Source organism: Prionailurus bengalensis, chromosome E2 (genome assembly GCF_016509475.1).
Source record: "Prionailurus bengalensis isolate Pbe53 chromosome E2, Fcat_Pben_1.1_paternal_pri, whole genome shotgun sequence".
NCBI lineage: Eukaryota > Metazoa > Chordata > Mammalia > Carnivora > Felidae > Prionailurus > Prionailurus bengalensis.
In genome coordinates this window covers 18,528,151-18,554,730 of record NC_057352.1, presented here as the reverse complement: position 1 = coordinate 18,554,730, position 26,580 = coordinate 18,528,151, and the positions used below count along the sequence as shown (strand labels likewise).

General features: G+C 54.7%; 3 protein-coding genes across 7 annotated transcripts; all 3 read left to right on the top strand.

Moving 5' to 3' along the window:
* The first annotated feature begins 2,459 nt into the window (after positions 1-2,459).
* CD22 (CD22 molecule) lies at positions 2,460-14,196 on the top strand. Of its 5 annotated transcripts, XM_043600560.1 has the most exons (14): positions 2,461-2,838; positions 5,029-5,084; positions 5,304-5,681; positions 6,622-6,915; positions 8,015-8,281; positions 8,410-8,673; positions 9,700-9,957; positions 10,167-10,430; positions 10,508-10,771; positions 12,262-12,358; positions 12,503-12,578; positions 12,727-12,851; positions 13,030-13,114; positions 13,411-14,196. In XM_043600560.1, the coding sequence occupies exons 2-14, from the start codon at positions 5,051-5,053 to the stop codon at positions 13,540-13,542; spliced, it is 2,538 nt and encodes an 845-aa protein (XP_043456495.1). In that variant the 5' UTR covers positions 2,461-2,838; positions 5,029-5,050; the 3' UTR covers positions 13,543-14,196. The 5 variants fall into 5 exon arrangements, with proteins under 5 accessions (XP_043456498.1, XP_043456495.1, XP_043456494.1 ...); XM_043600559.1 differs by lacking the exon at positions 2,461-2,838 and having other exon boundaries at positions 5,029-5,159; XM_043600563.1 differs by lacking the exons at positions 8,015-8,281; positions 8,410-8,673 and having other exon boundaries at positions 2,460-2,838.
* A 3,499-nt stretch (positions 14,197-17,695) lies between these two features.
* FFAR1 (free fatty acid receptor 1) lies at positions 17,696-19,127 on the top strand. Its single transcript, XM_043600735.1, has one exon. It carries the CDS (start codon positions 18,033-18,035, stop codon positions 18,993-18,995), a length of 963 nt encoding a protein of 320 aa, XP_043456670.1. The 5' UTR covers positions 17,696-18,032; the 3' UTR covers positions 18,996-19,127.
* A 2,412-nt stretch (positions 19,128-21,539) lies between these two features.
* On the top strand, positions 21,540-24,337 carry FFAR3 (free fatty acid receptor 3). The gene is given in 2 exon segments (XM_043600719.1): positions 21,540-23,830; positions 23,833-24,337. Coding segments are annotated over 2 exon segments (1,032 nt in total). The 5' UTR covers positions 21,540-22,900; the 3' UTR covers positions 23,935-24,337.
* The last annotated feature ends 2,243 nt before the right edge of the window (positions 24,338-26,580 follow it).

Below are 26,580 nucleotides of genomic sequence, written 5' to 3'. Positions count from 1 at the left end.
CTCTTCTAGGGTCTCTGTTGGTTAAAAATTGTTAGTTTTCCTTCATCTGAGAATGTCTTGATTTCCCCTTCATTCCTGAAGGATAGATATACATTTCTGGGTTGATAGTTCTTTTCTTTCAGTATCTAAGAGATGCTGTTTCACTTTCATAACACCTTTCTTATCACCTTATCACCTTTTTTGATACAAAATCTACTGTCATTTGAATGGGTTTTCTCCCTGTAGGTAATGCATCATTTCTCTGTGGTTGCTTTCAAGATTTTTTCTTTGTCTAATTTTTATAAGTTTGACTAGTATGTGTCTTGACATGGATTTCTTTGGGTTAATCTTGTTTGGGATTCACTCAGCTTCTTGAATCTGTAGATAATATGGTTTTTTGTTTGTTTTGTCAAATTAGGAACATTTCAGCCATTATTTCTTCAAATATTTTCTCAGGCTCACCCTTTTTCTCCTCTCCTGAAACTACAATGACATGAATGTTAGATCTTTTGTTATACTAGCTACACATGTCCTTGAGGCTCTGTTCTTCTTCTTCTTCTTTTTTTTTTCTTCAGTTTGTTCTATCTGTTTTTCAAATTGGGTAATTTCTAATGTTCCATGTTCCATTGTGATGTTGAGCTCATTCATTAGGGCTTTTAATTTCAGTTATTGTATTTTTTAGTTCTAAAATTTCCTTTTGATTCTTTATTATTTGTTTGCTGACACTCTATTTTTTTCAATAGGTTTGCTCACTGAAGCATTTTTATGATGGCTGTTTTAAAATCCTTGTTAGATAATTCCAACATCTGTGTCATCTTGGTGTTTGTGTCTGTTGATTATCTTTTTGCATTCAGTTTGAGAACTTCCTGGTTCTTAGTAGGCTGAGTGATTTTCAAATGAAACCAGGACATTTTGGGTATTATTTATGGGACTGGATCTTATTTAAATCAGTGTTTTAGCAAGCTTCCCCTGACACTGTTCCAGTAAAATGAACAGGGGCACTGCCTCATTATTGCCAAATGGGGGTAGAAGTTCAGGTTCTCCACTCAGCCTCTCTTGACAGCTGGTGTGTGTGTGTGTGTGTGTGTGAAGTTTTCTCATTGCTGGGCAGGGGTGAAAGATCAGGTTCCCCATTATGTATCCATTAATACCATCTTGACTGGGACAGGGAGGGGGTACATCATTATTGCTCTCCACATGGCTTTCATGCAGATTCCACAGAAGTTGGGCTTATGATCACTGAGTGATGGTGAAAGTCCTGATTCTCCCCTAGACCTCCTCTTACACCACTCCAATGAGGAGTATGATGTCTCATCGCAGGGTGGGGTTGGATGTTCAGGCTGCCCATGTGGTTTCTACTGACACTGTGGGGAGAAAGAGCCCAGAGGGGCTGGAGGGCCCAGCCCCACACTCAGCCTCCTCTGGCACCACTCAGATGTGGCATGGGGGCGTGGCCTGGCAAGGGTGAAAGTCTAGGGTCGCACTCAGCCTTTGCTGTCAGGGGTAGAAGTGAAGCAGCAGGTTTTTCTGTGACATTTCGCTGGAGTAGAGAAGTTACTGCATGAAAGATTTCTGTCTTTCTGGGCTGCCCCTTTCTTGGTTCTTTAGCTAGAAGAGCAGAGTTTTGCTGGAACTTTTTTTTTTTTTTTTTGTCTGTGCTCATTGTCATTTCCAGTTGCTTGCTTCTTCAGTATTCAGTCTGGGATAGATGAAGCAAAGAGAAAACCCAGAGAATTCATGGTCATATCATTCCTCAGGTCCCAAGGTCCCTAACCAGTGTGCCTTCTCTCAATCTTTCAGTGTCTTCTTATGCTTATTTTATAACATCCAGAGTTTTTAATTGTTCTTAGCAGAAGAAATAGGGAAGAATATAACTTCCCATAACATTACTGTCTTTTGAATAAGTTGTTCCTTTTCTGTTTCTTTTTTTGTTTGTTTTTTAAATGTTTATTTATTTTGGGGAGAGAGAGGGAGACAGAATCCAAAGCAGGTTCCAGGCTCTGAGCTGTCAGCACAGAGCCCAATGCGGGGCTCAAATTCATGAACCATGAGATCATGACCTGAGCCAAAGTCAGATGCTTAACTGACTGAGCCACCCAGAAGCCCCTCCCCTTTTCTGTTCCTTTCTCAGTGGCTGGTAGTCAGTAGAGTTTGATGATACCAGGGTGAAGATTTCTCAGAGACTTCCCTGACCATCTGCAGGATTTGAATGGCTTTGCCTGATGTCTGGGTCTGGTCTCAAGACACTCACAGACTAGAAGCCTGATGAAAGTGGTAAGTTTCTAGTCTCAAGACTTGCCCATTCAAGAACACTCCATGAAAGTTATCTTTTTTCCTTTTGATACTGTGAGCTCTTCCCTCAACCCTCGGGAGCTGCTGGAGCATCGGTGTAAGTGATCAGATTTCCCGGCCATTCTGGCCTTTGGAGAGAAAGTAATAGGAATGAGAATAACTGGATGGTGTCACTAAACTACCAACACTTTCATATTGCCTTGTGCCTTTTTCAGCAGGCTGGCGGTTCTAATCTGCTTGGCCTAAATTATCAGCATTTCCTGAGAGCTGGATAGAGAGGAAGTTGTGGAGGGACTAGCTCTGAAACTATCTGATGTAGAAACTCCATACACCGAACCTAAAAACTGACTGTAGGTACTTGAGTGTTCCTTTCAAGCTGATTCCAAGCCCAAGTTGCCCTCATGGCCTCTTTTCCCCCCTCCCCACTTCACCATGCCTCTTGGTTGCCCTGAGAGTCACACAGGGGCAGGGGGTGGGGCCAAGGAGGGTGAAAATCCTTCGCTGTGCTTCCCCTTTCACTCTCAGATGCTGCCAAGGTCCCTGAAGAGGGAAGACACGAGGAAACAGGTAAAAATTATTTTGCTCTCTTTTGCATTCAGCATGCCGGCACGGAGCAGCTGCTGTGTGCCAGGCACAGTTCTTGGGGCAGGGAGCACAGCGGGACCCCCCCCCCTTACCCATGTATCAACAGGATGTAGACCCCCATCTTTGAGCATGCCCTCTGATGGGCTTGTGGAGTCTTCTGAGAATAGGATGGGTCACCAGATGCCCAGGAGGGAAGAATGGACTCAGGGAGGCGGGCTCTGAGATCCTGCAAGGCCCTCAGCAGGCCTATGTTGAGCAGGCCACCATGGGTCTGGATAGCATGGCATGGTCCTGAGCCTTTGTGCCTAATGCCTATTGTCCCCAGCCTCCACGCCCCACCCTGTCTCAGCAGCCTTCCGCTTCCAGGTCTAAGGTCCCACTTCTTATGTCCCAGCGATTGCCTGGAGCTGCCGGGGGCGAGCACGTAGCTCTGCTCTGAGAAGTGCCCTCTCCCCCTCATCCTGGTGTTCTCAAGGCATTCCCCCATGAAGGTGCGGCTGGCGGCTGGCGGCTGGCGGCAGAAGGGGCACAACAGTCCGGCTACTGGAGGCTGGTCTTTGCCCCAGAGAATGGAAGCTAGCCCTTGCCACAGCTCTTGTGGAAACCCAAAGGGGACCCGGAGCGCATCCCTCAAAACGCTGACCCTGCAGCCCTGCCGAGTTTCTCATGGGAAACGTAAAATCGGTTCCATGGCTAAAGAAGCGTGGGCAATGTACTGCACCGTACTGTGCTCTGGCCCCCGTGTCGGCAGATGTGTGATGCACACACAGCTGATTATAAGGGACCAAAAAGACCCACGGTAAAGAATTCTGTTTACCTTCTTCACCCAGCTTTTCTCAAGTGGACGTGGCCTTGAAGGTGTTTTTGCATGTAGCTCTGTTAGCACCTGCAGAGCTGGTGTCACTTCTACCTGGAGAGTCTGTCCCAGTTCAGACCCCTCACCCCTAACCCGAGCCCGAGCCCCGGCCAGGCCAGCACAGACACTACGCCTGGGGACAGACCCCTCCTTTCTGCTCAGCAAGCAGCCTAGCTTCCCCCACGCCTCTGGGTACCAGACACCCAACAGCATTTGGCATGAGCCATGAAGCCTGAGGAGATAAACAGCCCCAGGGGGTGAGGGGTGTTTGATGCGTGGGAAATGTTGGCAGGGCAGGTGGGAGGGGTGCAAGTCTGCCCTGAGACCGGAGACACACTCTGTCACACATCCTGCTAACTCCAGAGGGACCCGCACGGAGGGGCCCAGTCATGCAAATTGGGGCTTAAATTTAACTCTATGTAAATGTAACTCTATGTAAAAGTCTAATAAGGTGGCACACAAACTCACTGATCAGAGAGGGACAGATGCGCAGGGCTGCAAACTGGGGGCCCTTGGACTGCCTTCAGCCCGCAGACTGGCCAGCACCGTGTTTGCTTGTTTGTTTGTTGATGAAAGCAGGACATTTCACAGGAAAATCCAGCTTATTTCTCTTAAAGCACTGGAAGATCAGGCAGTGCTGAGCTCACATTCCCACTTGGCAACAATTGGTTGGGACCGGGACAGTCATTGTCTTTACCCAAGGCATGACCTTTGTTCCCACCTGGTTGATTTATGTTTTCTACCCAGCCCCCAGGGGTATCTGAGTGGGACCCTTGGACCACATTCTCCGAAGTCCTTCCAGACCCCTCTAAATGCTCTCCTGGCATCACACTTAATTGTTAGTTTTAGAGTTATCTTGCTCCTGGTCTTTAAAAATCAAGTTTTGATCATGGCTCTCCCCCATATAAGAACCTTCACTAGTTGCCTCAAGGTGAGCTTCAAGTTACCCCAGGCCTGGAATTCAAGGCACTCAGGAGTCTGGTGACACTCAAAGCCTGAGAGCTAGGCAGGAAGTTTGTAAAATTATGGATGGATGGATGGATGGATGAACGGATGGATGGATGGATGGATGGAAGAAAGGAAGGAGGGCTAGAAAGAGAGACAGGCTAGTCTTACAGAGTTCTTAGGCTGAGAGAATAGACATGACATACCCACAAAAGGCCCCATGAACATCCAGAATTCACATCCTGCAAGGCAAGCAGACATGGTTCTCCTGGGATCAGGGAAGAGGGGTTGGAGTTTGGTGGGTGAGCAAGAAAAGCCATCTGAAAGAAGCAAGTGACCAGATGGCTCAAAGACAACTCTTCCCGGCCCAGGCTCCTGCCCAGACACAGCACCATGCATCTCCTCGGCCCCTCGTTCCTGCTCCTTGGTAAGGACTGTGGCCTAGGCTTGGGTTCTGGGAGTCTGTGGGAGCTAGAGGAGGAGGAAAGCTCTGGAGCAAAGAGTAAGTATTGGGGAGGAGGGGATAGGCAGGGTATGTGTGTATGTACCTTCCTCTCTCCCTCTGTCTTTAGAGGGGATTCTTTATTCATTTGAAAGCTCTTTATGCCCCTCAATAATGTTTTTTGATCACTGTGGTGGGTTCCAGAATACTTGGTCTTCTCTGACTCATCTCAATGGAAGTTTGAGCACCCCCACACCCTCTACACCTGGGATGGGGCCTGCGTCTGGATTCCCTGTGACTACAAAATTCCAGGGAGTAGACAAATGCTGGAAAACCTGACCCTGTACCACAACTATCACTATGACGAGACCCGCAAGGACTTCAGTGGGACCATCCTGTACGATACCACGAAGGCTGGGAAGACTCTGCCTCACCGGGAGAGGGTTCAATTCCTGGGAGACAAAAAGTCCAACTGCACCATACACATCCACCCTGTGTCCGTCAATGACAGTGGCTGGCTTGGGCTGAGAGTGACAACGAAGAATGACAAATGGATGGAGAAAATAGACCTCAACGTCTCTGGTAAGGCCCTGGGGGATGGGGTTCTCTGCCTCGGTTTCGGGCAAGAAGGGAGGTGGAAAACACCCAGCCCCTGGGACAGGGGTGGCAAGCCAGGCCGGAGGTGCCAGTGAGCGAGCAGGCAGCACAAGATAATGGGGCTGGGGCTGGGGCCAGACCTCTGGTCTCCCCTCGGGCCTCCCACCTGCCACTCAACGCCCGCCCATTCCGGAATCCGGGTTCCAGGTGGCCTGATTTTTGACGAGAAGATGGAAATGTGGACTTTCAAGCAAAATCTCCCAATGCCTTAATGTTGGTGATTAATTCTAATTAGGCCTTCGTGGCCAAATGAGACACATGTAGGGGATGAATCAAGCACGGGCCCGGGGCCTCCACCCCACAGCCTGTGTCTTCTGTGGTGGTGGGGGAGGTGGGGGGGTGGTTCTAAGCAGCTACACGGGGGTGAGAGCTGTGGTTTCAGACCTGTCGTCTCAGGGTGGCCCAGCCCCGGGGAGAGCTGGAGACACACAGGCCCACTAACGGCACCCACTGAGGGAGCGCCACGCTGGAGGTCTCCAGTGTGGAGGCCATTACAAACGCAGGCTTGTCGGCAAAGCCAAGAAAGGCGTGGGGACCTAAACCGGTAAAATTCATTTGGGATGGGGGAGCCATGTCAAAAATGTTGAGAGAGCAAACGTCAGGGAGGGGGCACGAGGTACGTATGAGATAGAATACGGGATTCCTCAGGAGCGGCGGCATTCACAAGAGAGAGTGCTTCCGCCGAGCAAAAGTGATTCAAAGCAGAGAAAGGCGGCCGGGAGAGAGGTGCAGAGGCGGAAGGGACCGGCGAGGGGCTCCTGAGGGGTTACCTGGGGCTGGGGGGGGTGTCAAGGCAGGTGTGCGAGGTTGGCACACGGGCCCTCGCTCTCCCAGGCCCCCAGCACAGCCCCCTACTCTTTTGCAGAGACGCCTCTCTCACCTCACATCCAGCTCCCTCCAGAAATCCAGGAGTTCCAGGAAGTCACTCTGACCTGCTCGCTGAATTTCTCCTGTCCTGGGTACCAGATCCAGCTGAAGTGGTCCCTGGAGGAGCCTGCTGTCACCTCCACCCTCCTGACCACCAAGACCGTGTCCACACAGAGCAAGCTCACCTTCCAGCCGCAGTGGACTCACCACGGCAAGAATCTTTCCTGCCAGCTCTGGGACCCCCGAGCAGAGCGGATACTCTCCGAGGAAAGCGTGGGGCTGGATGTGAAGCGTGAGTGTCCCCCAGGGCCCCCCGGGGAAGGACGAGGGTCTTGTCTCTTCTCTTCCGGCCCTCGAGGGCACCAAGGGTGCCAGGCACCTACACAGAAGGAAACGGGCATCATGCTCTCCACCACCCCCCAGCCCCCGACACCCCCACCCCCACCCCACCCCCGTTATCAAGCCCCAGTGTTTCAGGGAACGGATTCATCTTAGCATCTGCTTTGGTCTATCTAACAGAATAAAACACTTGAATATCCTCGAGCCATGACACGAAGTTGAGATCACGTGGTTACACGGGAGGGGGAGGTGGTGGGCGGGGTAAGAGGCGGTTTCACATCATTGTTCGTGCCTCATTCATTCATTCATCCAATAAATATTTACTGGGTGCCTCCCAGGTGCCAGGCCCTGTTCTGGCGGTGAGCAAACTTCTTGCCCACTTGGAGCTGGCATGGCAATGGGGAAGACAAACAGGAAACAGAGTAACAAGGAAACAGAGAACTTAACTGTAGGCAGGGATAAGTGTCGTGGGGGCCACTAAAGCCGGGCAAGGGCAGAGGGAGGGAGGGATAGAGGCTTCTCTGAGGAAGGTGAACCTGAGGGAAGGGAAAGACCGGGGCACGCAGATGTTTATTTGCGAGAAGATTCCAGAAAGAGGAAAGAGCGAGGACGAGGGCCTCGAGGTAGGAGCTCGGTGTGCCTGCGACAGAGCAGGGGGCCCAGCGGGAGGAAAGGAGGGCCAAGGGCAGACTCACGGGCTGCAGCAGGGTTTGGGGGTGTATTCTGAGCGTGGAATCCACGCAATGGTTTCAAGCAGGGGAGTAACAAAGTCCGAGCGACAGTGTTAGGAAGGCTGCTGGTTGCCCGGTGACTAGAACTTTGGAGAGCCGGGGGCGTGCGTAGAGCAGAGACAAGTTAGGAGTCTGTGAGAGTCACCTGGATGCTGGGGCCAGCCCACCCCCCCGTGGACGAGGGTCACGCGAGTGGCCGCACACACGCACACACTGCATTTAACTGCCACTTTATCAGAATCAAAGCCCTGCAACTTCCCGCCACGATACACCCTCTGAGAGGTCCCACCCCCTCTCCCACTGTGCCCCCTGCTCCTCTAGATGCCCCAAAGTTGAAGATTGAGGCCACCCCCAGAGAAGCCATCGTAACAGAGGGAAAGTCTGTGACCATGACGTGCCAGGTCCTCAGCAGCAACCCCGGCTACCAGAATATAGCCTGGCTCAAGGATGGGACCCTGCTGAGGGAGCAGGAGACACTCACGCTGACTCTGCCCACTGTGACCAAGGAGATGAGTGGGAAGTACCAGTGTGAGGCCTCCAATGAAATGGGCTCAGAACAGTCGGAAGAAGTGGACCTTCAAGTATATTGTGAGCCTCCTGGGAGCTGGGAGGGGGTCAGGCAGGGAGTTAGCAGGGGGTGGAACCAAGGCCCTTGAGAGGTGAGCAAGGGAGGCCCTGGCTCACCTCCCTCCTCTGCCTCTGCGGGCTTTTTCCAGATGCTCCGGAATCTTCCAGGGTTGAGATCCTCCCCTCACCAGCTAAGGAGGGAAATAAAGTACAGATGACTTGTGTGTCACCGGCCAATCCTCCTCCAACAAATTACACCTGGTATCACGATAAGAAACAAGTACCCGGAAGGACAAGCAAGACCTTCCAGATCCCAGCGGTCCTCCTCGGGCACGCTGGGTATTATTCCTGCTTGGCCGAAAACAGCCTTGGTACTGGACAAGTTGGAGGGGAAGCTGAGTTAGATGTCCAGTGTGAGTAGTCACAGGGCTTCTGGGTTCCAGAGGGAGAAGGAGGAAGGGAAATGGAACACAGGGGATTCCTGGGTCCTCGACTGGGCGGCAAGCAGAGGCCGGGGTCTCTCAACGTGTAAGCCCCGGGGGTGGGTGCCTCGCTGTCGTCCCCGGTTGTACACCCAGCACCAGAACAGGGTCTGGCTCGTGGTAGGTGCCCGGTAGATGTTTGTCGAATGAACGAAAGCAAGATGCCAGGGCCCCATGAGGGACACGGAGACTCGGCATCACGAGGCAGTGGCTGAGCCCCAGGAGGGGGCCTGATGTGTCGGAGGAGAACTAGAGCAAAATGTCTCGTTACCTCCCCATCGGGGGTCAGACCCTGTTTAATACAGTGAATCGTGTCAGTGAGTCGAGCCCAGGACAGAGAGGATCCATAGGTTTGATCCTCGGACCCTGGGATGTCAGAGCCTGAGCCAGATACTCTGATGGGGACGCTCCAATCCCAAACATCTAGACAGCGTGTGACCCAGCGGCAGCGGCGTTTACTAACCATTTGCTCTGCCCTGGCTGCTTCAGCTCATTTCGTCCTCGCAATGATCCTACAAGGTTAGGTACTCTTAGGACCCCACCTGATGGATAAGTAAACTGAGTCCCACGGCCCACGATCACTCAGCTCTAAGTCACGGCGTCTGCCAGTCTGGCTCCAGAGCTGTGCTTCTCCCCCAGTGAATGCCCGCACCGCAGCGAACTGACTCTGTGCCCCCGGCCCACGCGGTGGCCCGCAAACAGCGCGCCTCTGTCTCCCACGCACCACGCGTTCTCTGCTGGAGCTCTGCTCTGAGCATCATCCTGCCTCAAACCGGGGCCGGGCCAAATGGCCGGGGTTTCTGTCCTCACACAGATGCAAGAGGGAAGCATAAGGCTTCCTTTGGTTAATTTAGGAACTGTGTGAATGCGGGGGAGGGGTGGGGGAGAGGGAGGCGCCGGGAAAGGTAGTGACGGACAGCTGACTTTCCCTCGCCCATCTCTCTGGTTTTCTCCCAGATCCTCCCAAGGAGGTAACCACAGTGATTCAAAACCCCACACCGATTCGAGAAGGAGACAATGTGACCCTGTCCTGTAACTACAATTCCAGTAATCCCGAAGTTACCCGATACGAATGGAACTTCCAAGGCTCCTGGAAAAAAACATTACGCGAGGTGCTGATAATTGAGAAAGTTTCCTGGGACGCCAGACCAGTCTCCTGTGCAGCCTGCAACCAGTGGTGTTCGTGGGCTCCCTCTGTCAGCCTGGATGTCCTGTGTGAGTGAGCGGGCAAGGGGATCGGAGAGGTGGGCCAGCTGGGGTATGGGCTCTAAGGGGGAGGGGACTGGGGCCTGGGCCAGAACCTTCACAGAGAACTGAGGGCTGAACGTCTGGCCTCAGGGCCCAGGGGAGAGGAAGTCCTGGGGACAAGAAGAGGGAAAGGGGCCCAAGAGGTCAGCCTGACCCTTGAGGCCCTTGCTCTCCAGATGCCCCAAGAGATGTCAGGGTCCAGCAGATCAGCCCCCCTTCTGACATTCACTCCGGGCACCGAGTCCTCCTTGGATGTAACTTCTCAAGTAGCCGCCCCAGAGATGTCCGCTTCTTCTGGAAGAAAAATGGAATCCTTCTGAAGGAGGGAAGAGAACTGACCTTTGACGCCATCTCTCCAGAAGACGCTGGCAATTACAACTGCTTGGTCAACAACTCCGTAGGACAGACCATGTCTGAGGCCAGGATCCTCCAAGTGCTGTGTGAGTGGCTGGAGCTGGCGACAGACAGAAGAGCAGGTGGCCGGCTACCTGGATCCTGATTTCGCTTCTCCTTACAGATGCACCGAGGAGGCTGCGTGTGTCCATCGGCCCAAAGGACGAAGTGATGGAGGGGAAGAAGGCAGTCCTGACATGTGAGGGCGACGCCAACCCTCCCATCTTCCAGTATAGCTGGTTTGACTGGAAAAACCAAAACCTCCAGCATTATGATCAGATGCTGAGATTGGATCCTGTGAAGGTCCAGCACTCAGGAGCCTATCGGTGCCAGGCCATCAACCGGCTGGGCATGGGCCAGTCGACCCCCAGCACCCTCACTGTCTACTGTAAGGCTCCTTCCCTCTTCTTCTCTGACCCCTCTTTCTCCTTCCTTCCCCCGCCCCAGTCCTGGGGGGCAGCCTGGTGCATCACTCCCAGGCACCCCCCTTGCCCCCCCCACACTCACCTTTCTTCCCCCCTTCTGCCCGTCACTCCTGACTCTCTCTAGGAGGGCTCCCTCTCAGGCTGCCCCCCGCCTTCCAGACACCCTGAGCTCTTACTGGGTCCCTCTCTGTCTCTTTCTGTCTCACCCTTGATAGGCTGCTTCTTTTTATCTTTTGGGATTTTAGCTTTTTTTTTTTTTTCAATGTTTATTTATTTTTGGGACAGAGAGAGACAGAGCATGAACGGGGGAGGGGCAGAGAGAGAGGGAGACACAGAATCGGAAACAGGCTCCAGGCTCCGAGCCATCAGCCCAGAGCCCGACGCGGGGCTCGAACTCACGGACCGCGAGATCGTGACCTGGCTGAAGTCGGACGCTTAACCGACTGCGCCACCCAGGCGCCCCTAGCTTTTTTTTTTTTTTTTTAAGACAAAGTAAAGCTAAAACAGCACGAGGGGGTAAATGGTAGCAAGACCCCTCTCCCTTCTTTCTCCCTGAGAACTCGACCCTCTCCCTGAAGGCCCTCACTCCCGGCGGCTGGTTGCTTCTCTTCACAGAGCTGTTCTACACGCGCAAGACGCTTAAGTAGATCTAGGCCTATACACCCTTCGTCACGCAAATCGTGAGAGAGCCCACACATTGCCCTGGATGTTCTTTTGTTTCCCCACGTAACAATACCACTTGGAGACTGTTCTCTATCCGCGCATGTACAGCGTGTCTGAAGGGTCTGGAAACAATAGGGAAGATATTTAATTTGTTTATTGTGCTTTTGCAGATTAAACTTGGAGCCATGGTTTTAAATTTAGAGGATCATGCCCTGCAAAGCTGGATGCTGAGGGGAGACAGCCTGAGCAGTGTTATTTGGAAATGCAGCATACTGTATAAAAACCTGTTTCTGGGGTCTCCACTTTGCAGACACCCCGGAGACCTGCCTCTTTCCTTCAGGGCTGCCTTGTCAGTGTATTCCCATGCATGGAAGCGCTCAGTGCCTTCCCTACGGCCTTGTGTCGTCTCCGGCTCTGGGCTCCCAGGAAGGACAGTGGCAGGATAAATTTCTACATGGCGTTGCTACGTCAAAGAACAAGTGATTTCACGTTCTGATAAGTAAGGCCAAGCGGTAGCCTTTACTGCGTACTCTGTGTGTGCACCTGTGTCTGTCACAAGACAGGTGTTTCCCAGGAGAGTCAGCCCTTTCCTCCTCATGGGGCCCCGAAGGCAGGGACTGGTTTCTCCCTTCCTCTGCATCACGTCCCCTGCGTGTGGAAGGGGAGTCTGGAAGGCAAGGACAGCGGCCATGCAGAGAGGTTGAGGATTCCTTCCAGGCGGATGCTGCAGGCCAGAGGTTATCGGAGAGATGCAGTGTCAACAACTCATGGTCGCTCTTCCCCCCACCAGACAGCCCAGAGACCATCGGCAGGCGAGTGGCCGTGGGAGTGGGGTTCTGCCTGGCCGCCCTCCTCCTGGCCTTCTGGGGAGTCAAGCTTCAGAAAAGGTGAGCAACTCCCAAGGCCCGTCTCTCCCTGATTCCTTCCCTGGAGTGACTCCCGTTAGCCATCCTCTCGACCCCGCATGCCCGACTCCACGGGGTCCTGTTCCCATCCCCCTGAGCCTCACCGAGCGGGATTTTGTTTCTTAGCTGGAAGAAGATACGGAGCCAGCAGGGGCTCCAGGAAAATTCCAGTGGGCAGAGCTTCTTTGTGAGGAATAAAAAGGTAGGACATGGGAGAAAGATGAAATGGAGGGCAGACCGTAAAGTCAAGCGGAGACACAGTGAAGATGGGATGCAAGGAGCACCGTGGGGAGGTGTGGGTCTTGGCGGAGAATGGAGTGGTGAGAGCCGAGACCCCGTCTCTCTCCCAGGTTCGAAGGGCCCCGCTCTCCGAAGACCCTCACTCCCTGGGGTGCTACAATCCGGTGATGGAAGATGCCATCAGTTACGCGACTTTGCGCTTTCCTGTCGGTGACGCCGACGCACCAATAACCGGGTACTGAGTGAGGGTCCTGGGAGGGAGGAATGGCTCGTGTCCTGTCTGCCCTCTTTGTGCCCGGCACGGGAGCCAGGCCCTGCCCCGGGGTGCTCTCAGGGTCTAAGGGAGCTGGAAGTAGGAGGAGAGTTCGTGCGAAATACTTCATCTGCGGCCATCCACCTGCCCTCCCTCTCAGAGACGCAGGGACCCCAGAGACAGAGGGACCTTCCCCAAACAGGGACGACACGGTCACTTACTCCGTGGTGCAGAAGCATCGAGTGGTAAGAGGGCGGGGCTGTGGGAGGTGAGGGTGGGGGAGGGTGGGGGACCTGGCCTCAGCTGTGACTCCCAGGAGGGAGGGACTCGGTGGCCTCCGTGGGGGCCAGGGCTGCTGGTGGGAGGGGTGCTCAGGCACAGGTGTCAGAGCCAGGGCAGCGCCTCCCAGTCGGAGACGCAGACCGCGGCCGGCGTGTGGACAGGAGGACCCCCGGGTGGAGCCAAGGAGAGGACAGGCAGGGAACGCAGACCGGGGGGCTGGCGACCGGGAGGCCAACCTTACACCCCGTGGCTTTTGCAGGGAGACTATGAGAACGTGGTTCCAGAGAGTCCGGAAGACGAGGGGATACATTACTCCGAGCTGGTTCATCTTGGGATTGGGGAACGGCCTCTGGCCCAGGAAATGGTGGAATACGTGACCCTCAAGCACTGAGGAGCCAAACCCGCCAAAGCAGAGGCGCCAGGGGACCGCAGGGGCCAGGCCCCGCCCCTGCTGCTCAGCAGGCCCCAGCCTCCCCTCCACACACACGAGCAGGCACCCTCGCACGGTTACTGAAACCCCAGCCAGTGCACAGAACCTCGTGCGTCGCCCAGAGACAGCCTTCCTTCTCAACGCTGGGGGCCCTGGCCCTCCCAAAGGCCTGCTCCTGGCCCGCTCTCCTTTCCACCCAGAAAGTCATCTAAACACCTAGCCTGCACCGTACAGCCCCCCCCCACCCCTCCCCCGCCATCTGCCACCACCCATCCCCAGCTGGCCGTGTCCCTGCTGGGGTCGGCTTGTTACTATAATTTTTTCTTCCCCTCTCCATCCCTTTGGCCCCCTTACCCCTGCTCTGAAAGTCCCCTCATTAATTCTATGCCTAACGTCTGCTTCTGGGGCAAAGCCCAGGGAAGGAGGGACAGAAATGAGGGAGAAAGACTTGCTGGCCCGCTGGTTGCTCCTCCACGTGTCAGCGAGGCATTCCACGTGGAGAGGATTACGCTGCTGAGCCCCACGCCTCAGGGGTCTTGTGGTCTGAGACACACGCTGGTGTGGACAGACGTGTCACAAACACAGAGCTGCACAATAAAAACAGCTCGGATACCACTTCAAAGAACCCGTGCCTGTGGAGTCAGGGTGAGGACGGGGAGATGAAGAGGGCATCACGGGGCCTGGGGAGAAGGCAAAGGAGTCAAGGTAACCTCAGGACCGAATCAGCGGACTGGGGAGTCTGTTGTCTTGTTGCAAACGGTACACTGGCCCGGCAGGCAGACAAGTGCGAGTCTGAGTCTTGACTCTTCTGCTTGCCCAGCTGAGTGATCTTGGGCAAGTTCACCAAGTTTATCTGAGTCTCAGTTTCCTCATCTGTAAAATGGAGGTGCCACTACCTACCGTGCAGGCGGTTCAAGGGAGGAAGTGAAAGGGGCACCTGGGTGGCTCGGTCGGTTAAGGGTCCAACTTCGGCTCAGGTCAGGTCATGATCTCTCGGTTCGTGGGTCCAAGCCCCGCATAGGGCTCCGTGCTGCTGGATTGGACCCTGGAGCCTGCTTCAGATTCTGTGTCTCCCTCTCTCTCTGCCCCTCCCCCAGTCGTGCGCACGTGCTCTCTCTCTCTCTCTCTCTCTCCAAAATAAACAAACTTAAAAAAAAGAGAGAGAGAGGAAGTGAGGTACCATCATACGTATGCTGGAGTCACCTTATAAGAAACTTAACACAATAGCCAAAAGTCCCTAAAAAACCAAATTCCCATCTTGTTTGCATCTCTTGAAGAATGTAAGAAGGGGAAGCCAATTCATCACTCACAGCTGTTCTCAAAAGTGACCCTGCCAAGTTCGGTCAACAGCCACAGTTGCCCAAGAACTTCTCGAAGGCCAGTCGCCTTGAGAAACCTCACGACGTTTCTTTCACCTATCGTCACTGCCGCCAGTTCCCTATTATGTTCACGAATTCTGACTTTTCCAGTTAGGTCCTTCCAGCTTCCCCTCTGCTTCTCGGTTCCGACCTTTCTCTGCCTGTTCTTTTAGAAGCAGAACCAGGTGTCTAGTCAGTCAGCAAGAAGACGCAAACTCCTGGCCTGGGGTGGGTGCTCCAAAAGTTCCACCTTCCTTCCCTGCCCTGCCTTCCCATCCGCTCAATACCAGAATGTTCTCTGAGGAGATGTTCTTTTTTTTTTTTTTTAATGTTTATTTATTTTGAAAGAGAGCGAGCGAGAGAGAAAGTGTGAAGGGGGGGGAGGGGCAGAGAGAGAGAGAGACAGAGAGAGAGGGAGAGAGAGAGAGAGAGAGAGAGAATCCCAAGCAGGATCAATCTCACGACCTTGAGATCATGACCTGAGGGGAAATCAAGAGTCAGATGCTTAACTGAGCCACCCAGGTGCCCCTGAGAAAGACCACGTTCTGGTCATCCTTGAAGCTGTGGCACAATGAGGCATTGATTTCCCCCAACTCACTTTGTCCCCAGTGTGATTTCTCGTGAGCCCCGTTAGCATTTCTGGAGGAAGGAGAGACTGCAAGAATTATTTAAGTGAGAGGGTTTCTGTATCAAGAATGAGGCCCAGTATCATTCAACCATTCAACCATTTATTCAGCAAATATTTACTGAGCACCTGTCAATGCATCCAACACGGACCAGTTATTGGGGGACAAAAAAGATACGGCATCACCCCAATCTTGGGGATCTCTAATCTAGGGTGCCCAAAAGGTTTTAGGGCAGGGTCCCCTCAAAGGACTAAAGGTGGCCCTGAACCTGAGGAGGCCTGTACAGGCTCCCTGGCAACCAGCGGGTGTCTCTTCATTCCGTCCGAGTCCGGCGGCTGACGGAAACCTACTTCGTGGCCAGCTGACTGAGAGACGTGGCTGTCACCAGGCGGTGCTGAGGTGTGCATGGCAGGTGACCAGGAAGCTCTGAAGCCGGGACTCCAGGATCCAGGTGGCCCTCCACCCAGCCCCCGGCCTCACTGTCCTCCCAGGGCCCAGACAACTGGTCACTCGTTCAGTTACCGAGCCCCTACTATGTACGCGACAAGCAGTGGACGAGGCAGACAGACATCTTCACCCTCACTGACCGACGTGCCAGCGGAGGAGCTAGCGAATCTGATGTCGCAGGGTCTTGAGTGTTAGAATTAACACAAGATGAAGGCAGAGAGCCTGGAGCAGGGGAGGGGCCCATGTGGAGAGGGTCCGAGGAATGCCCTCCTCAGAGGCGATGCGGGGAGAGACCTGAACCGCCAGGTGGGCAGGGCCGAAGTAGAGCTCTTGATAATCCCACGTCTCCCTTCACGCCCTGCTTTCCTCGTCTCCAAAGGCTTGTCACGGGAGAGGAAATTGCCCTCCTTCTGATTTTTCCTTGGTTCTGTCAGCTTCCCAAAGACAAAATAACAAACAACAGGCGGCAAATTCTTCTACACCCCCAGGGAGGTGCTGGACCACATATGTAGGACGTGGACGGGAGGCATTGGTGACTGAAGTCCGGAAAGGGAATTCGATCATTTCTTTGGAGGCGATTGCCAGGGGGAGGCTCACGCCATCCAGGTCTTAGTGAGTGCCGCCCAGGGTCCCTCCCAGTGCCCCAGAGACAGGCAGTGTGGGGACCGCAGCCCAGCACTTCAGCGCCACCGAATGAGGCTCGTCCCTTGCCTGTCCTCCTCCCCGCTCCTGCCAACGCCAGAAGAAAGGGTCAGAAGCTACCGTCATCAAGCCAGAAGGGAGAGGAGAGGGAAAACAGAGAAGCCCTCTCCTCCCAAAATGTGCCCACAGCCTGTGTGGGTCCAGGGAGGGCAGAGGAAACACCTTGAAATGATTAATTCATTTTCCCACATATCAGTTCCCAGACACGGTGTGGCCCACCAAAGTTTTTATCTACGAGAGAGCCCAAAAGGCTGGGGCCTGCCCACGGGCTCACCCAGGAGGAGAGAAGCCAGCACCCACAGCGGGTCTGAACAAGCCGTGGTCTGGTCATACCTCGACAACCCTGCTCCTTTAAGGGACTAGCTACACACTCCTCACGCTGCCTAGAAAAAGCCCTCATTGCTGTCCCCTTCCTGTGTCTGCATCAGCTGTTTGGACCCTCACCTCTTGGCCTCTGCTCCTGCCTGAGATGCCCCATTAGCTGCTCAGCCAGGCTGCTGGTGCCTCAGGCTAATGGCCCTGCCACCCCGCCCTCCTCTCCCTTCCGGCTCACTGCCCATCCTGGACACCCTCCCTCAGGCCATCGAGGGGGACTCCTGAGCCTCAGAGACATCTGGCAGCACCAAGAGGTGAGTCCCTCTTTCTGTGGCTCCTCTCCCCACGGCGGCTATTCCCCAGACCCCCCAGTTTACCTGCTTAGGATGCTCCCTGAGGTTGGTCAAGGTCATTCTCTGTGGCACTGATGGGACCCGACTTGCCCTGGCTCTGCCCTGGCGCCCCGCCTCGCCTGCCCTTTACCACAGCCTTCACCTTACCCAAATCCTGACAACCCCCCAACTCCACTGTCTGCGGGGCAGGCTCTCCACGGTCCTGGGGAGTGTGGGGGGCAGCTGCTTCTCTTACCAGGGAATTAGGGGAGAGGGGTGGACTCAGGAGACTTAGTCCTAGGAAAAACACACACACAGTGGGACCCGGCTCTAATTTTCTCCCCTTTCTCTCCCCAGTCTCAGAAATCAGGAGGCTCTCCCTCTGATGGGACCTGCACGCTTCCATGGTGTTTTAAGAGAGGATACGGTGGGAAGAAAGCAGAGGACTGAGGGCTAGCGGTCCTCGCTCCTCACTCGGGCTCACCTGCTAACTGGAGCCGCTTCTCTCCGTGGGCCTCCCTCATTGAGACAGTTGCTATCTCACAGGACGGCTTCTAATACCCTAGCAGTCTGTGATCCCAGGGAGCCCCCGATCCCCCCACCCCTCCACGGGCCTAGCCGAGGCTGGGGAGCGAGTGGAGGTCAGGAGCGTGGAGGCCAGCCCTGGCCCCATGGACCTGCCCCCGCAGCTCTCCTTCGCCCTCTACGTGGCCGCCTTTGCACTGGGCTTCCCACTCAACGCCCTGGCCATTGGGGGCGCCGTGTCCCATGCCCGGCTCCGCCTCACCCCCAGCCTTGTCTATGCCCTCCACCTAGGCTGCTCTGACCTCCTGCTGGCAGCCTCTCTGCCCCTGAAGGCGGTGGAGGCCCTGGCCTTGGGCGCCTGGCCTCTGCCGGCCTCGCTCTGTCCTGCCTTTGCCCTGGCCCACTTTGCTCCGCTCTATGCTGGCGGGGGCTTCCTGGCTGCCTTGAGTGTCGGCCGCTACCTGGGGGCTGCCTTCCCCTTGGGGTACCAAGCTGCCCGGAGGCCGCGTTATTCCTGGGGTGTGTGTGTGGCCATATGGGCCCTTGTCCTCTGTCACCTGGGGCTGGTCTTTGGGTTGGAGGCTCCAGGAGGCTGGACGGACAATACCAACAGCTCCCTGGGCATCAACACGCCAGTGAACGGCTCTCCGGTCTGCCTGGAGGCCTGGGACCCGGCCTCAGCGGGCCCTGCTCGCCTCAGCCTTTCTCTCCTGCTCTTCTTCCTCCCCCTGACCATCACAGCCTTCTGTTACGTGGGCTGCCTCCGGGCACTGGCCCGGTCAGGCCTGAGCCACAGACGGAAGCTGAGGGCAGCCTGGGTGGCCGGCGGGGCTCTGCTCACACTGCTGCTCTGCTTAGGGCCTTACAACGCCTCCAACGTGGCTGCCTTCCTGCACCCCGACACGGGGGGCCACTGGCGGAAACTGGGGCTCATCACGGGTGCCTGGAGTGTGGTGCTCAACCCGTTGGTGACTGGCTACCTGGGAGGGGGTGCCGGCCGGGCGACAAGTGTGGCGAGAACGAAGGGAGGGACATCCCAGAAGCAGCAGCCGCCGCTGGAGAGAAGGGGCATGGAGCAGGGGAGGCCGGCTGCTCTCGCAGGCCCCTGATGGGGACTGCGCCGAAGGAACTGCAGGGCGGCCTTGCCTGGAAGCACCCTTGGAACCGCTTATGGGAAGAACTGAGCCTGGCCGAAGACCGCATCCCAGTGGAGGGAAGACGGAGGCCAGGGGCCAGGTCACAGGAGGAAGGTAAGCTTGCCTCCGCATACATCAGCGTGACTCCCCACCTCTGCCTGTCCCTCTTCTCCTCGCGCCCACCTGCCAATGCTGTAGACATTCTCTTCCAGTCTAGAGGAAATGCCACACTGATGATACGTTCGGGGGGATGCTGTTCCCCAAACATCTCCTAGGAAAGAATATTTTAATCTCTGAACACAAGAGAAGAGGCAGGAGGCAAGATACTGACACTGTTATGCCGTCTGGCATTCACAAGAGGGCAGCACTGGAACTGTGAACAGGAAGTTGGTAGGAAAAGACGCCTCCTCCGTAGGGAGAGAAAATACTAGAGAAAATACACACCACGAAGAGTCCCTAACAAATAGAGTCTCTGATATGGGACAGTCACCACGGCGAGTGCTTTACAAGTGTTGTCCCATTTCATACTCACACAATCCTTTGATTTGGCTACGCAGCTGCCGTACAGATGGGCAGGTTGTTCACTGCACGAGAGTGCCAGGCAGACGGACAAACATCGACTAAAGTCTAGCCTGTGCTGTGCTCACTGATCCATGTGCCCGGCATGGGACTACTTCCATCCAGAGGAAGGAGCACGTTATTCTAATTTGAACAAAGATATCACCCACTCCTCAAGCAGGGCGCCTCGGTGGAGGGCGCTACCGCCTGGAGTGGGGTGCCTTTTCCTAATCTGTACAAAGGCGCCCCTTAAGTTAGCTATGGTCCCGGAGCCAAGTATTATTATCATCTTCATTTTGCAGGATTAAGGAATTTTCCTGAGGCTCTACAGCAAGGAAGGGGTGGACGCGTGATGCGATCCTTCAAGGCAGGACCCCCGAGGGTCAGGGGACATATGAAAGAACTTGAGGTATCGGTGTGAACGCCCGTCCTTGTGGTCCACTTTGCAAAGGCAAACAGTGGCACCCTGAACCCGTGAGAGCAGGGAGAGGAGAGTGGTCATGGAGGAGACAAACATCTGGGCACCTGCTCTGATGAGGCAAGATGCGGGAAGCAGACTTGTTCCTCTAAAGGCGATCACGCCGCGAGCATAGCCTATGCCACAGAACGGGTAGCTACATGCCTGGCGTGCACGCGCTGGTTTATATAAGCTACCTCTTTTTATGCGTCAGTGACTACAAGGGCAAGGGATTTCATTTGCTCATCTGCCCCCAGCACCTTAGAAGGGAGCTTGGCACGTAGTAGCAGGTTCTCAGGAAGTGTTTGCCGAACGAATGAATGCTCGCAAGAGCCTTCCAAAGAAAATTTCATTATCTGTTTCACATGAAAACAGACCAGAGAAGTTACATAACTTGCCCGCGGCTCCGCAGAAGCAAGAAACAAGTTTATTGCCTGCACAGCGGTGACAGCAGAGAATTTCAGTAAAAGCCCGAACTCCTGAGCACAAGCGGCCTCACTGCCCCTTCCCATAAAGCCAGGGACGCTCTCTCCCACCGCTCTGGAGCTCCAGCTGGTGCTGGGCCACTTGTTCCGGAGAATTGCACCTCCTCCATTTGGCGGTGGAATTTAGTTCCTCCCGAGGGTCCACGACGCCCCACGTGATCCGCCCCCCAGCACCCTGGTGACCCCCACCCCGTCAGCCCTAAGCCTTCTAGAGGCCCCCCCCAGCAGATTAGCCTGCGCACCCGCCTTTCTGCTTGCCCGAAGGGCCTCCCCAGTGGTTCTCTGCCTCTGTTAGTCTGTCCTACCCTCCCACCACTCAATCCCCTTAGACCTCACCACCACCAGACCCACGGCAGCAACATCTTTGTTTTGCTCACCATTTTTTTTTTTCAACGTTTATTTATTTTTGGGACAGAGAGAGACAGAGCATGAACGGGGGAGGGGCAGAGAGAGAGGGAGACACAGAATCGGAAACAGGCTCCAGGCTCCGAGCCATCAGCCCCCAGAGCCCGATGCGGGGCTCGAACTCCCGGACCGCGAGATCGTGACCTGGCTGAAGTCGGACGCGTAACCGACTGCGCCACCCAGGCGCCCCTGCTCCCCATTTTTAACAACTTACTTGAGATAAAATTTACGTATCATAAAATTCACCCATTTCAAGTGTACACGTCAAGGGTTTTTAGTACACTAAGGCTTGCAACTACCACTATAATCCAGGTTAGAACACGGTCGTCACCCCAGTAAGAGCCCTCCTGCTCGTTTACAGCTGATTCCATTTCCCCCTACGTCCCCAGGCAACCGGCAATCGACTTTCTACTTTCTGTCTCCATAAAGTCGCCTATCTTGGACAATTCATATAAACGGAAACATACGATATATGGTCTTTTATGTCCGGCTTGTTTCACGTGGCATCGTGTTTTTGAGCTTCACCCACATTCTGGGCGTCTCATTCCTTCCTATCGCCAAAGAGTATTCCATCGCGTGCATATGCCACGTGGTGGATCCGTTCGCCAGCTGATGGGCCCCCAGGGGATGTTTCTACTTTGGGGCCATTATGAACATTGCTTAAGTAGATACCTATTAGTGGAGCTGGGTCACTTGGTAGATTTACATGAACTGTTTCAAGAAACTGCTTCCCAAAGGCACCCTACAATTTTACATTTTTACCAGCAAAGTATGAGGACCCTCATTCCTCCACATCCTCCCCACCCCTTGGTATCATCTAATTTTTTGCTTATGGCCATCCCAGCGGGTACAGAACGGTATCTCATTATGTTCCATAAATATTTGAATGAATACATAAAGAAGAAGTCTCTGAAGCTGGACAGAGCTTCAGTTTGAACCCTGCTGGTGATGCTTAACAGGCTGCAGCAGTGAGTCACCTCCCCACGGTGAGGCGAAGGGCAGGTTGGCGATGCCCTCAGAAGCAGAGTGCCTGCCACGGATTACGTGCCCCCTCGATCATCATTATCATCATTAGTGCTGTTGTTATTCCCATCACCCCAGAGACAAGCCCACACCCATGACTGCGATGTTGGCGGCTAACATCTGTTAGTACTTACCATAACATGCCCGCTTCCCTTCTCAGCACTCGACAGGCAGTAGCAATGCCTTAATCTAACAAAACCCTACGAAACTGGTACTGTGATTATCCCTGCTTTGCAGACGAGAAAGCAGAGATCGAGAGTTTGGGTCCCTTGCCCCAAATCCCAGAGTTAGTGACGGAGCCGGCATCGCACCCGGGCTCTGGCTCCGGAGCACGGGCCCTCCATCACTGCGTCGTGCTTCCTGCCCTTACAAGGCAAGTTGGACGACCGCCATTCCAGAGAAGCAGATGCAATTCAAGCGGAGGATCAGGGAGGGGAAGATGAGGTCGGCTCGGGGCTGGGGAGAGCATCCCCTCCGAGGCAGCCGGAGAGAGAGCACGCCGCGGTGGAATTTGCTCCTCATTTTGCATACTCGCGGGGCGCTGGTGATGGAGCAAAAGGCATCTTTTGTGCGATTGCCCAACGGTGAATGAGGTCATCCGTCTTTATCAGTTCTGCCAGATAAATAGCTAACTATACTTCTCTAGAGGAGCCGGCGAGGTGCTGGGGGAAAAGCAGTTGGGTTCTCAAATAAGCAGGTGAGCACGGGGCTCTGGGGGGTCTGGAGGGGGAGCCTCGGCGCTTGCTTTTCTCAGGGAAGGGACAGGCGACAGGGTATGACCAGGAAGACAGGCAGGCTGACGCTGCTGGGGAAAGCATCAGGGGGGCAATGAGGGAGTCGGGGCGGTGACAGTGTTCCCTGCCAACGGTCGAGATGCTGTCGGCGTGGGGCACCAAGGTCCCCACCCAGACTGCCACCTCCGTCCGCCTCTTTCTCCAGTGGCCATCACCATGGACACCAGCCCGGACCGGTCCTTCTCCCCCGGCAGTCACTGGCTCTACTTCTCCGTGTACCTCTTCACCTTCCTCGTGGGGCTCCCCCTCAACCTGGCGGCCCTGGTGATCTTCGTGGGCAAGCTGCGGCGCCGCCCGGTGGCTGTGGACGTGCTCTTGCTCAACCTGACGCTCTCAGACCTGCTCCTGCTGCTCTTCCTGCCCTTCCGCATGGTGGAGGCGGCCAACGGCATGCGCTGGCCCCTGCCCTTCATCTTCTGCCCCCTCTCCGGATCCCTCTTCTTCACCACCCTCTACCTCACCTCCCTCTTCCTGGCAGCTGTGAGCGTCGAACGCTTCCTCAGCGTGGCCTACCCGCTGTGGTACAAGGCCCGGCCGAGGCCGGGACAGGCCGGCCTGGTCAGCGGGGCCTGCTGGCTCCTGGCTGCCGCTCACTGCAGCGTGGTCTACGTGATGGAATTCTCCGGGGAGGCCACCAACGGCACCTGCTACCTGGAGTTCCAGAAGGACCAGCTGGCGATTCTCCTGCCCGTCAGGCTGGAGATGGCTGTGGTCCTTTTTGGGGTGCCCCTGCTCATCACCATCTACTGCTACAGCCACCTGGTGTGGGTGCTCAGCAGAGGCACCAACCACCGGCGGCGGAGGAGGGTGGTTGGGCTCGTGGTGGCCACGCTGCTCAACTTCCTCGTCTGTTTTGGGCCCTACAACGTGTCCCACGTCGTGGGCTACATCCAGGGTGAAAGCCCGGCGTGGAGAAGTTACGTGCTGCTCCTCAGCACCTTGAACTCCTGCGTCGACCCGCTTGTCTACTACTTTTCATCCTCTGGGTTTCAGGCTGACTTTCAGGGGCTGCTGAGGAGGCTGACGGGGGCCTGGGGCCCTTGGAGGCAGGAGGACAGCATGCAACTGAAGGACAAGAATGAGGAGGGGGGCAGCCGGGGGAGCTGTCCAACGTAGAGAACAGGAGGGAGACTCCTGGAGGGCTGTGGAGCAGGCCGGGCTGCCGAGGGGCCTGGCGGGGGCTCTCGTAGCTCAAGTCGGGCAGGACCGGGGAGCAGGGGGCTGGGGACTGACGTGACTGAGCACCAGGCTGTGCTCACCCAAGCCCGGCTCTCGGTCTCACCCAACTGCCCTCGCTTCCCATCCCCTGCCCCCCAGGGATTCAGCCCTGGGAAACAGGAGGAGGGCGGGCACCAGAGAAGCGGGAGCCCCCACGGCCAGCTCCTGGGCTTTCCTTAAGGTGACGGAGGAGGAATCGACCGCAGTGACGAAGGCCTGAGAGATGTGCCAGGCGGTGGAAGAAGCCACCCTTCAGAGCTGTTCCTTCCCAGCAGGGTGAGAGTGGGGACACAGGCCAGGCTTCAGGGAGCATCCTGCTCTCACAGAAGGTTCCCATTGTTCAGTAAATTCAGACTTTTAGGGACATTTATGAAAAATTACAGTAGAAAAATTACCAATAAAATTGGTAGCAAGCAAAAGAGAACGGTCTTTCCTTTTTTTTTTTTTTTTTTTTTTTGCTTATGATGTATCTGCATCAGGTGGGATTGACGGATGGAAGGATAAAACACCCAGACTCCGGAGGGAAAGGGCTAAACCATAGGATGCCTAGATGTCGGGAGAGGATCCGGGTTGGAGGCATAAAAATACCAGCTCACTTAGGGGAAGGACTTGGCCTGACCCATTATCTTCTTCGATAACTCTGTGGCAGGTACTGTTATTAAATGAGCAAGTGAGAATAACTCACTTTACACACGAGGGAATGGGCCCAGGCAGGTGAAGCCTTCTACCTGAGATCCTACAGCCAGTAAGTGACTGAAGCAGGACTGGAGGCTGGAATTAGCCGACTCGGAGTCCCGTGCCCCTCACCCACTCTGCTCTCCTGACTCCAGCTGCGTATCATCCGTATGATGCCATATGGATGATGCCTAGTCTGGCTTCCAGAGCCAGTGAGCCAGTGTGGCCGGGACAAATGTAAACAGGCCACGAGGAAAACTGGAACTACATGCAAAGCAGCTCAGCTCTCTGCGTTGCTAAGTCCTCTTCCCCTATTCTTTATTAGAAACCCACTTGAAAAAATAAATTAGTCAGCACAGTTGACTTCAAAGATAGATGCATACTCTCAGCTATTTTTAGCGAGATGTGACCATTTAGTAAGTTTGCCTTTCTCCCTGAGGAGTGGTGCATGAGAAACAGTCGGTTAGAGCCTCCTCGCCCAGCAAGGCAACCAGAGACACGTGGGCACGTGTTGGCACTCACTTGGCCTTAGTTCAAAAACATTTGTTGTGCACCCACAGTGTGCAGGTGGCTGGGCTGAGAACGGCAAGGACTTTTAATATTAGCGTCTATTTCTTGCTGGGGTTAAGGTCGCTGGAGAATGAGGGCTGGCTGTGGATGAGGGATTGGGTTTCAGGTGGAAGGAGAGAGCCATCATCTCGGTGCAGAGATGAAGGCCTGAGCTGTCTCTCTGACCTGTGACTCATCTTCTGTCCCAAGGAACTCAGTCCCTGGTGGAAGCTAAGAAGTTAATATAAATATGAGTCTACGTGGTTCAGAAAGGGAACAAGGGTGACAGGGAGTCCTGCGACTCCAAAACTGGTAACAAGGACCCAACTGGGGACAAAAAGGAGTTGGAAACTCCACATTCTAGAGAGAGCCATGAACAATAGGAGCCTGACCCTTTTCTCAGGGTTTATCATGAAGAATAAGAGGCAGCTTAGAGGGCTTTGCTGCTTCCAACCATCACCCAGCACTACCCCCTCCCCAGTCTGTATAAGCAAAAGGCTAGGGGTGGGGAGGGTGAAAAGTCATCAGACGCTGGGGCCATTGTCTGGGTGGTGGTAAGGGGACTGCGGTAGTATTTTCCAGATTTTGCAGAAGCCAAGGGAAAGGGCTGTTCAGAGAAGAATGGAAGGTGTATCCTGGGACTAAAGCAGAGAAACGAGACTGGCAGACAGAGGGCGTGGGAGCACGTGTGTGAGTGACAAGCATCGTACCCTCTCACCGGTTGGCAGAGCAAGCATGTGGGGGGCCCCCAAGGGGGAGGTGGAAATTCTGGGGATGCCAGAAGAGGTCAAGCCAGCTTGGATCTCCCAAGACAGCGGTCAGAAGAACACAGTTCTAGCTGCAAAAGAGAGCCAGTAATTGGGCACCTGACTCACAATGGACACCAAAAGCTACTCAATATTTAGCTACAGCACTGTTTCTCAAATTTCTTTGTATCTCTGTCCTCTCAAGGAGCCTTTTTGGATATTTTTTCCTATTCAGCACCTTACTCTTCCCTGCCTGTGAAACTTTAATACAACAGACACACTCTATACCTACTCCTGTGTGTGCATGGCCCTTTGAAAGCCACAAACCATTGCTTCCTTGGAACTAATTTTCGCCTCTCTGGGGGGCAATGTTGGCCCTGCTGAGAATCCATGAGCTAGAGAACCCATCCCACAGAGTGATAAAGCCTGTCTCACTCAACCGTAGCCCCGTGAGGTGAAGTTTATTATCCTTCTGGAGCAAAGGAGACCCCATTCCAGAGGAAGCATGGGCGTCTCACAAGAGAAGAGACAGGGCTAGTGTAGAATTTGGGGTAAGGGGACTGTTTAGGTGAAGTTTCAGTGAAGCAGTGCTTGCCAGGCTCTGAGCTAAGCAGGGCTGTATGCAAAGAGGTCAATTTCAGGCCTGGG

Excerpts from the sequence above, each read along its gene's own strand:
- CD22 (XM_043600559.1), top strand. The coding sequence starts at position 5,051 with ATGCATCTCCTCGGCCCCTCGTTCCTGCTCCTTGGTAAGGACTGTGGC. Across the intron at positions 6,916-8,014 it reads CGTGGGGCTGGATGTGAAGC|ATGCCCCAAAGTTGAAGATT; the intron begins GTGAGTGTCCCC and ends CTGCTCCTCTAG. Across the intron at positions 12,359-12,502 it reads GGAGTCAAGCTTCAGAAAAG|CTGGAAGAAGATACGGAGCC; the intron begins GTGAGCAACTCC and ends TTTGTTTCTTAG.
- FFAR1 (XM_043600735.1), top strand. The coding sequence starts at position 18,033 with ATGGACCTGCCCCCGCAGCTCTCCTTCGCCCTCTACGTGGCCGCCTTT.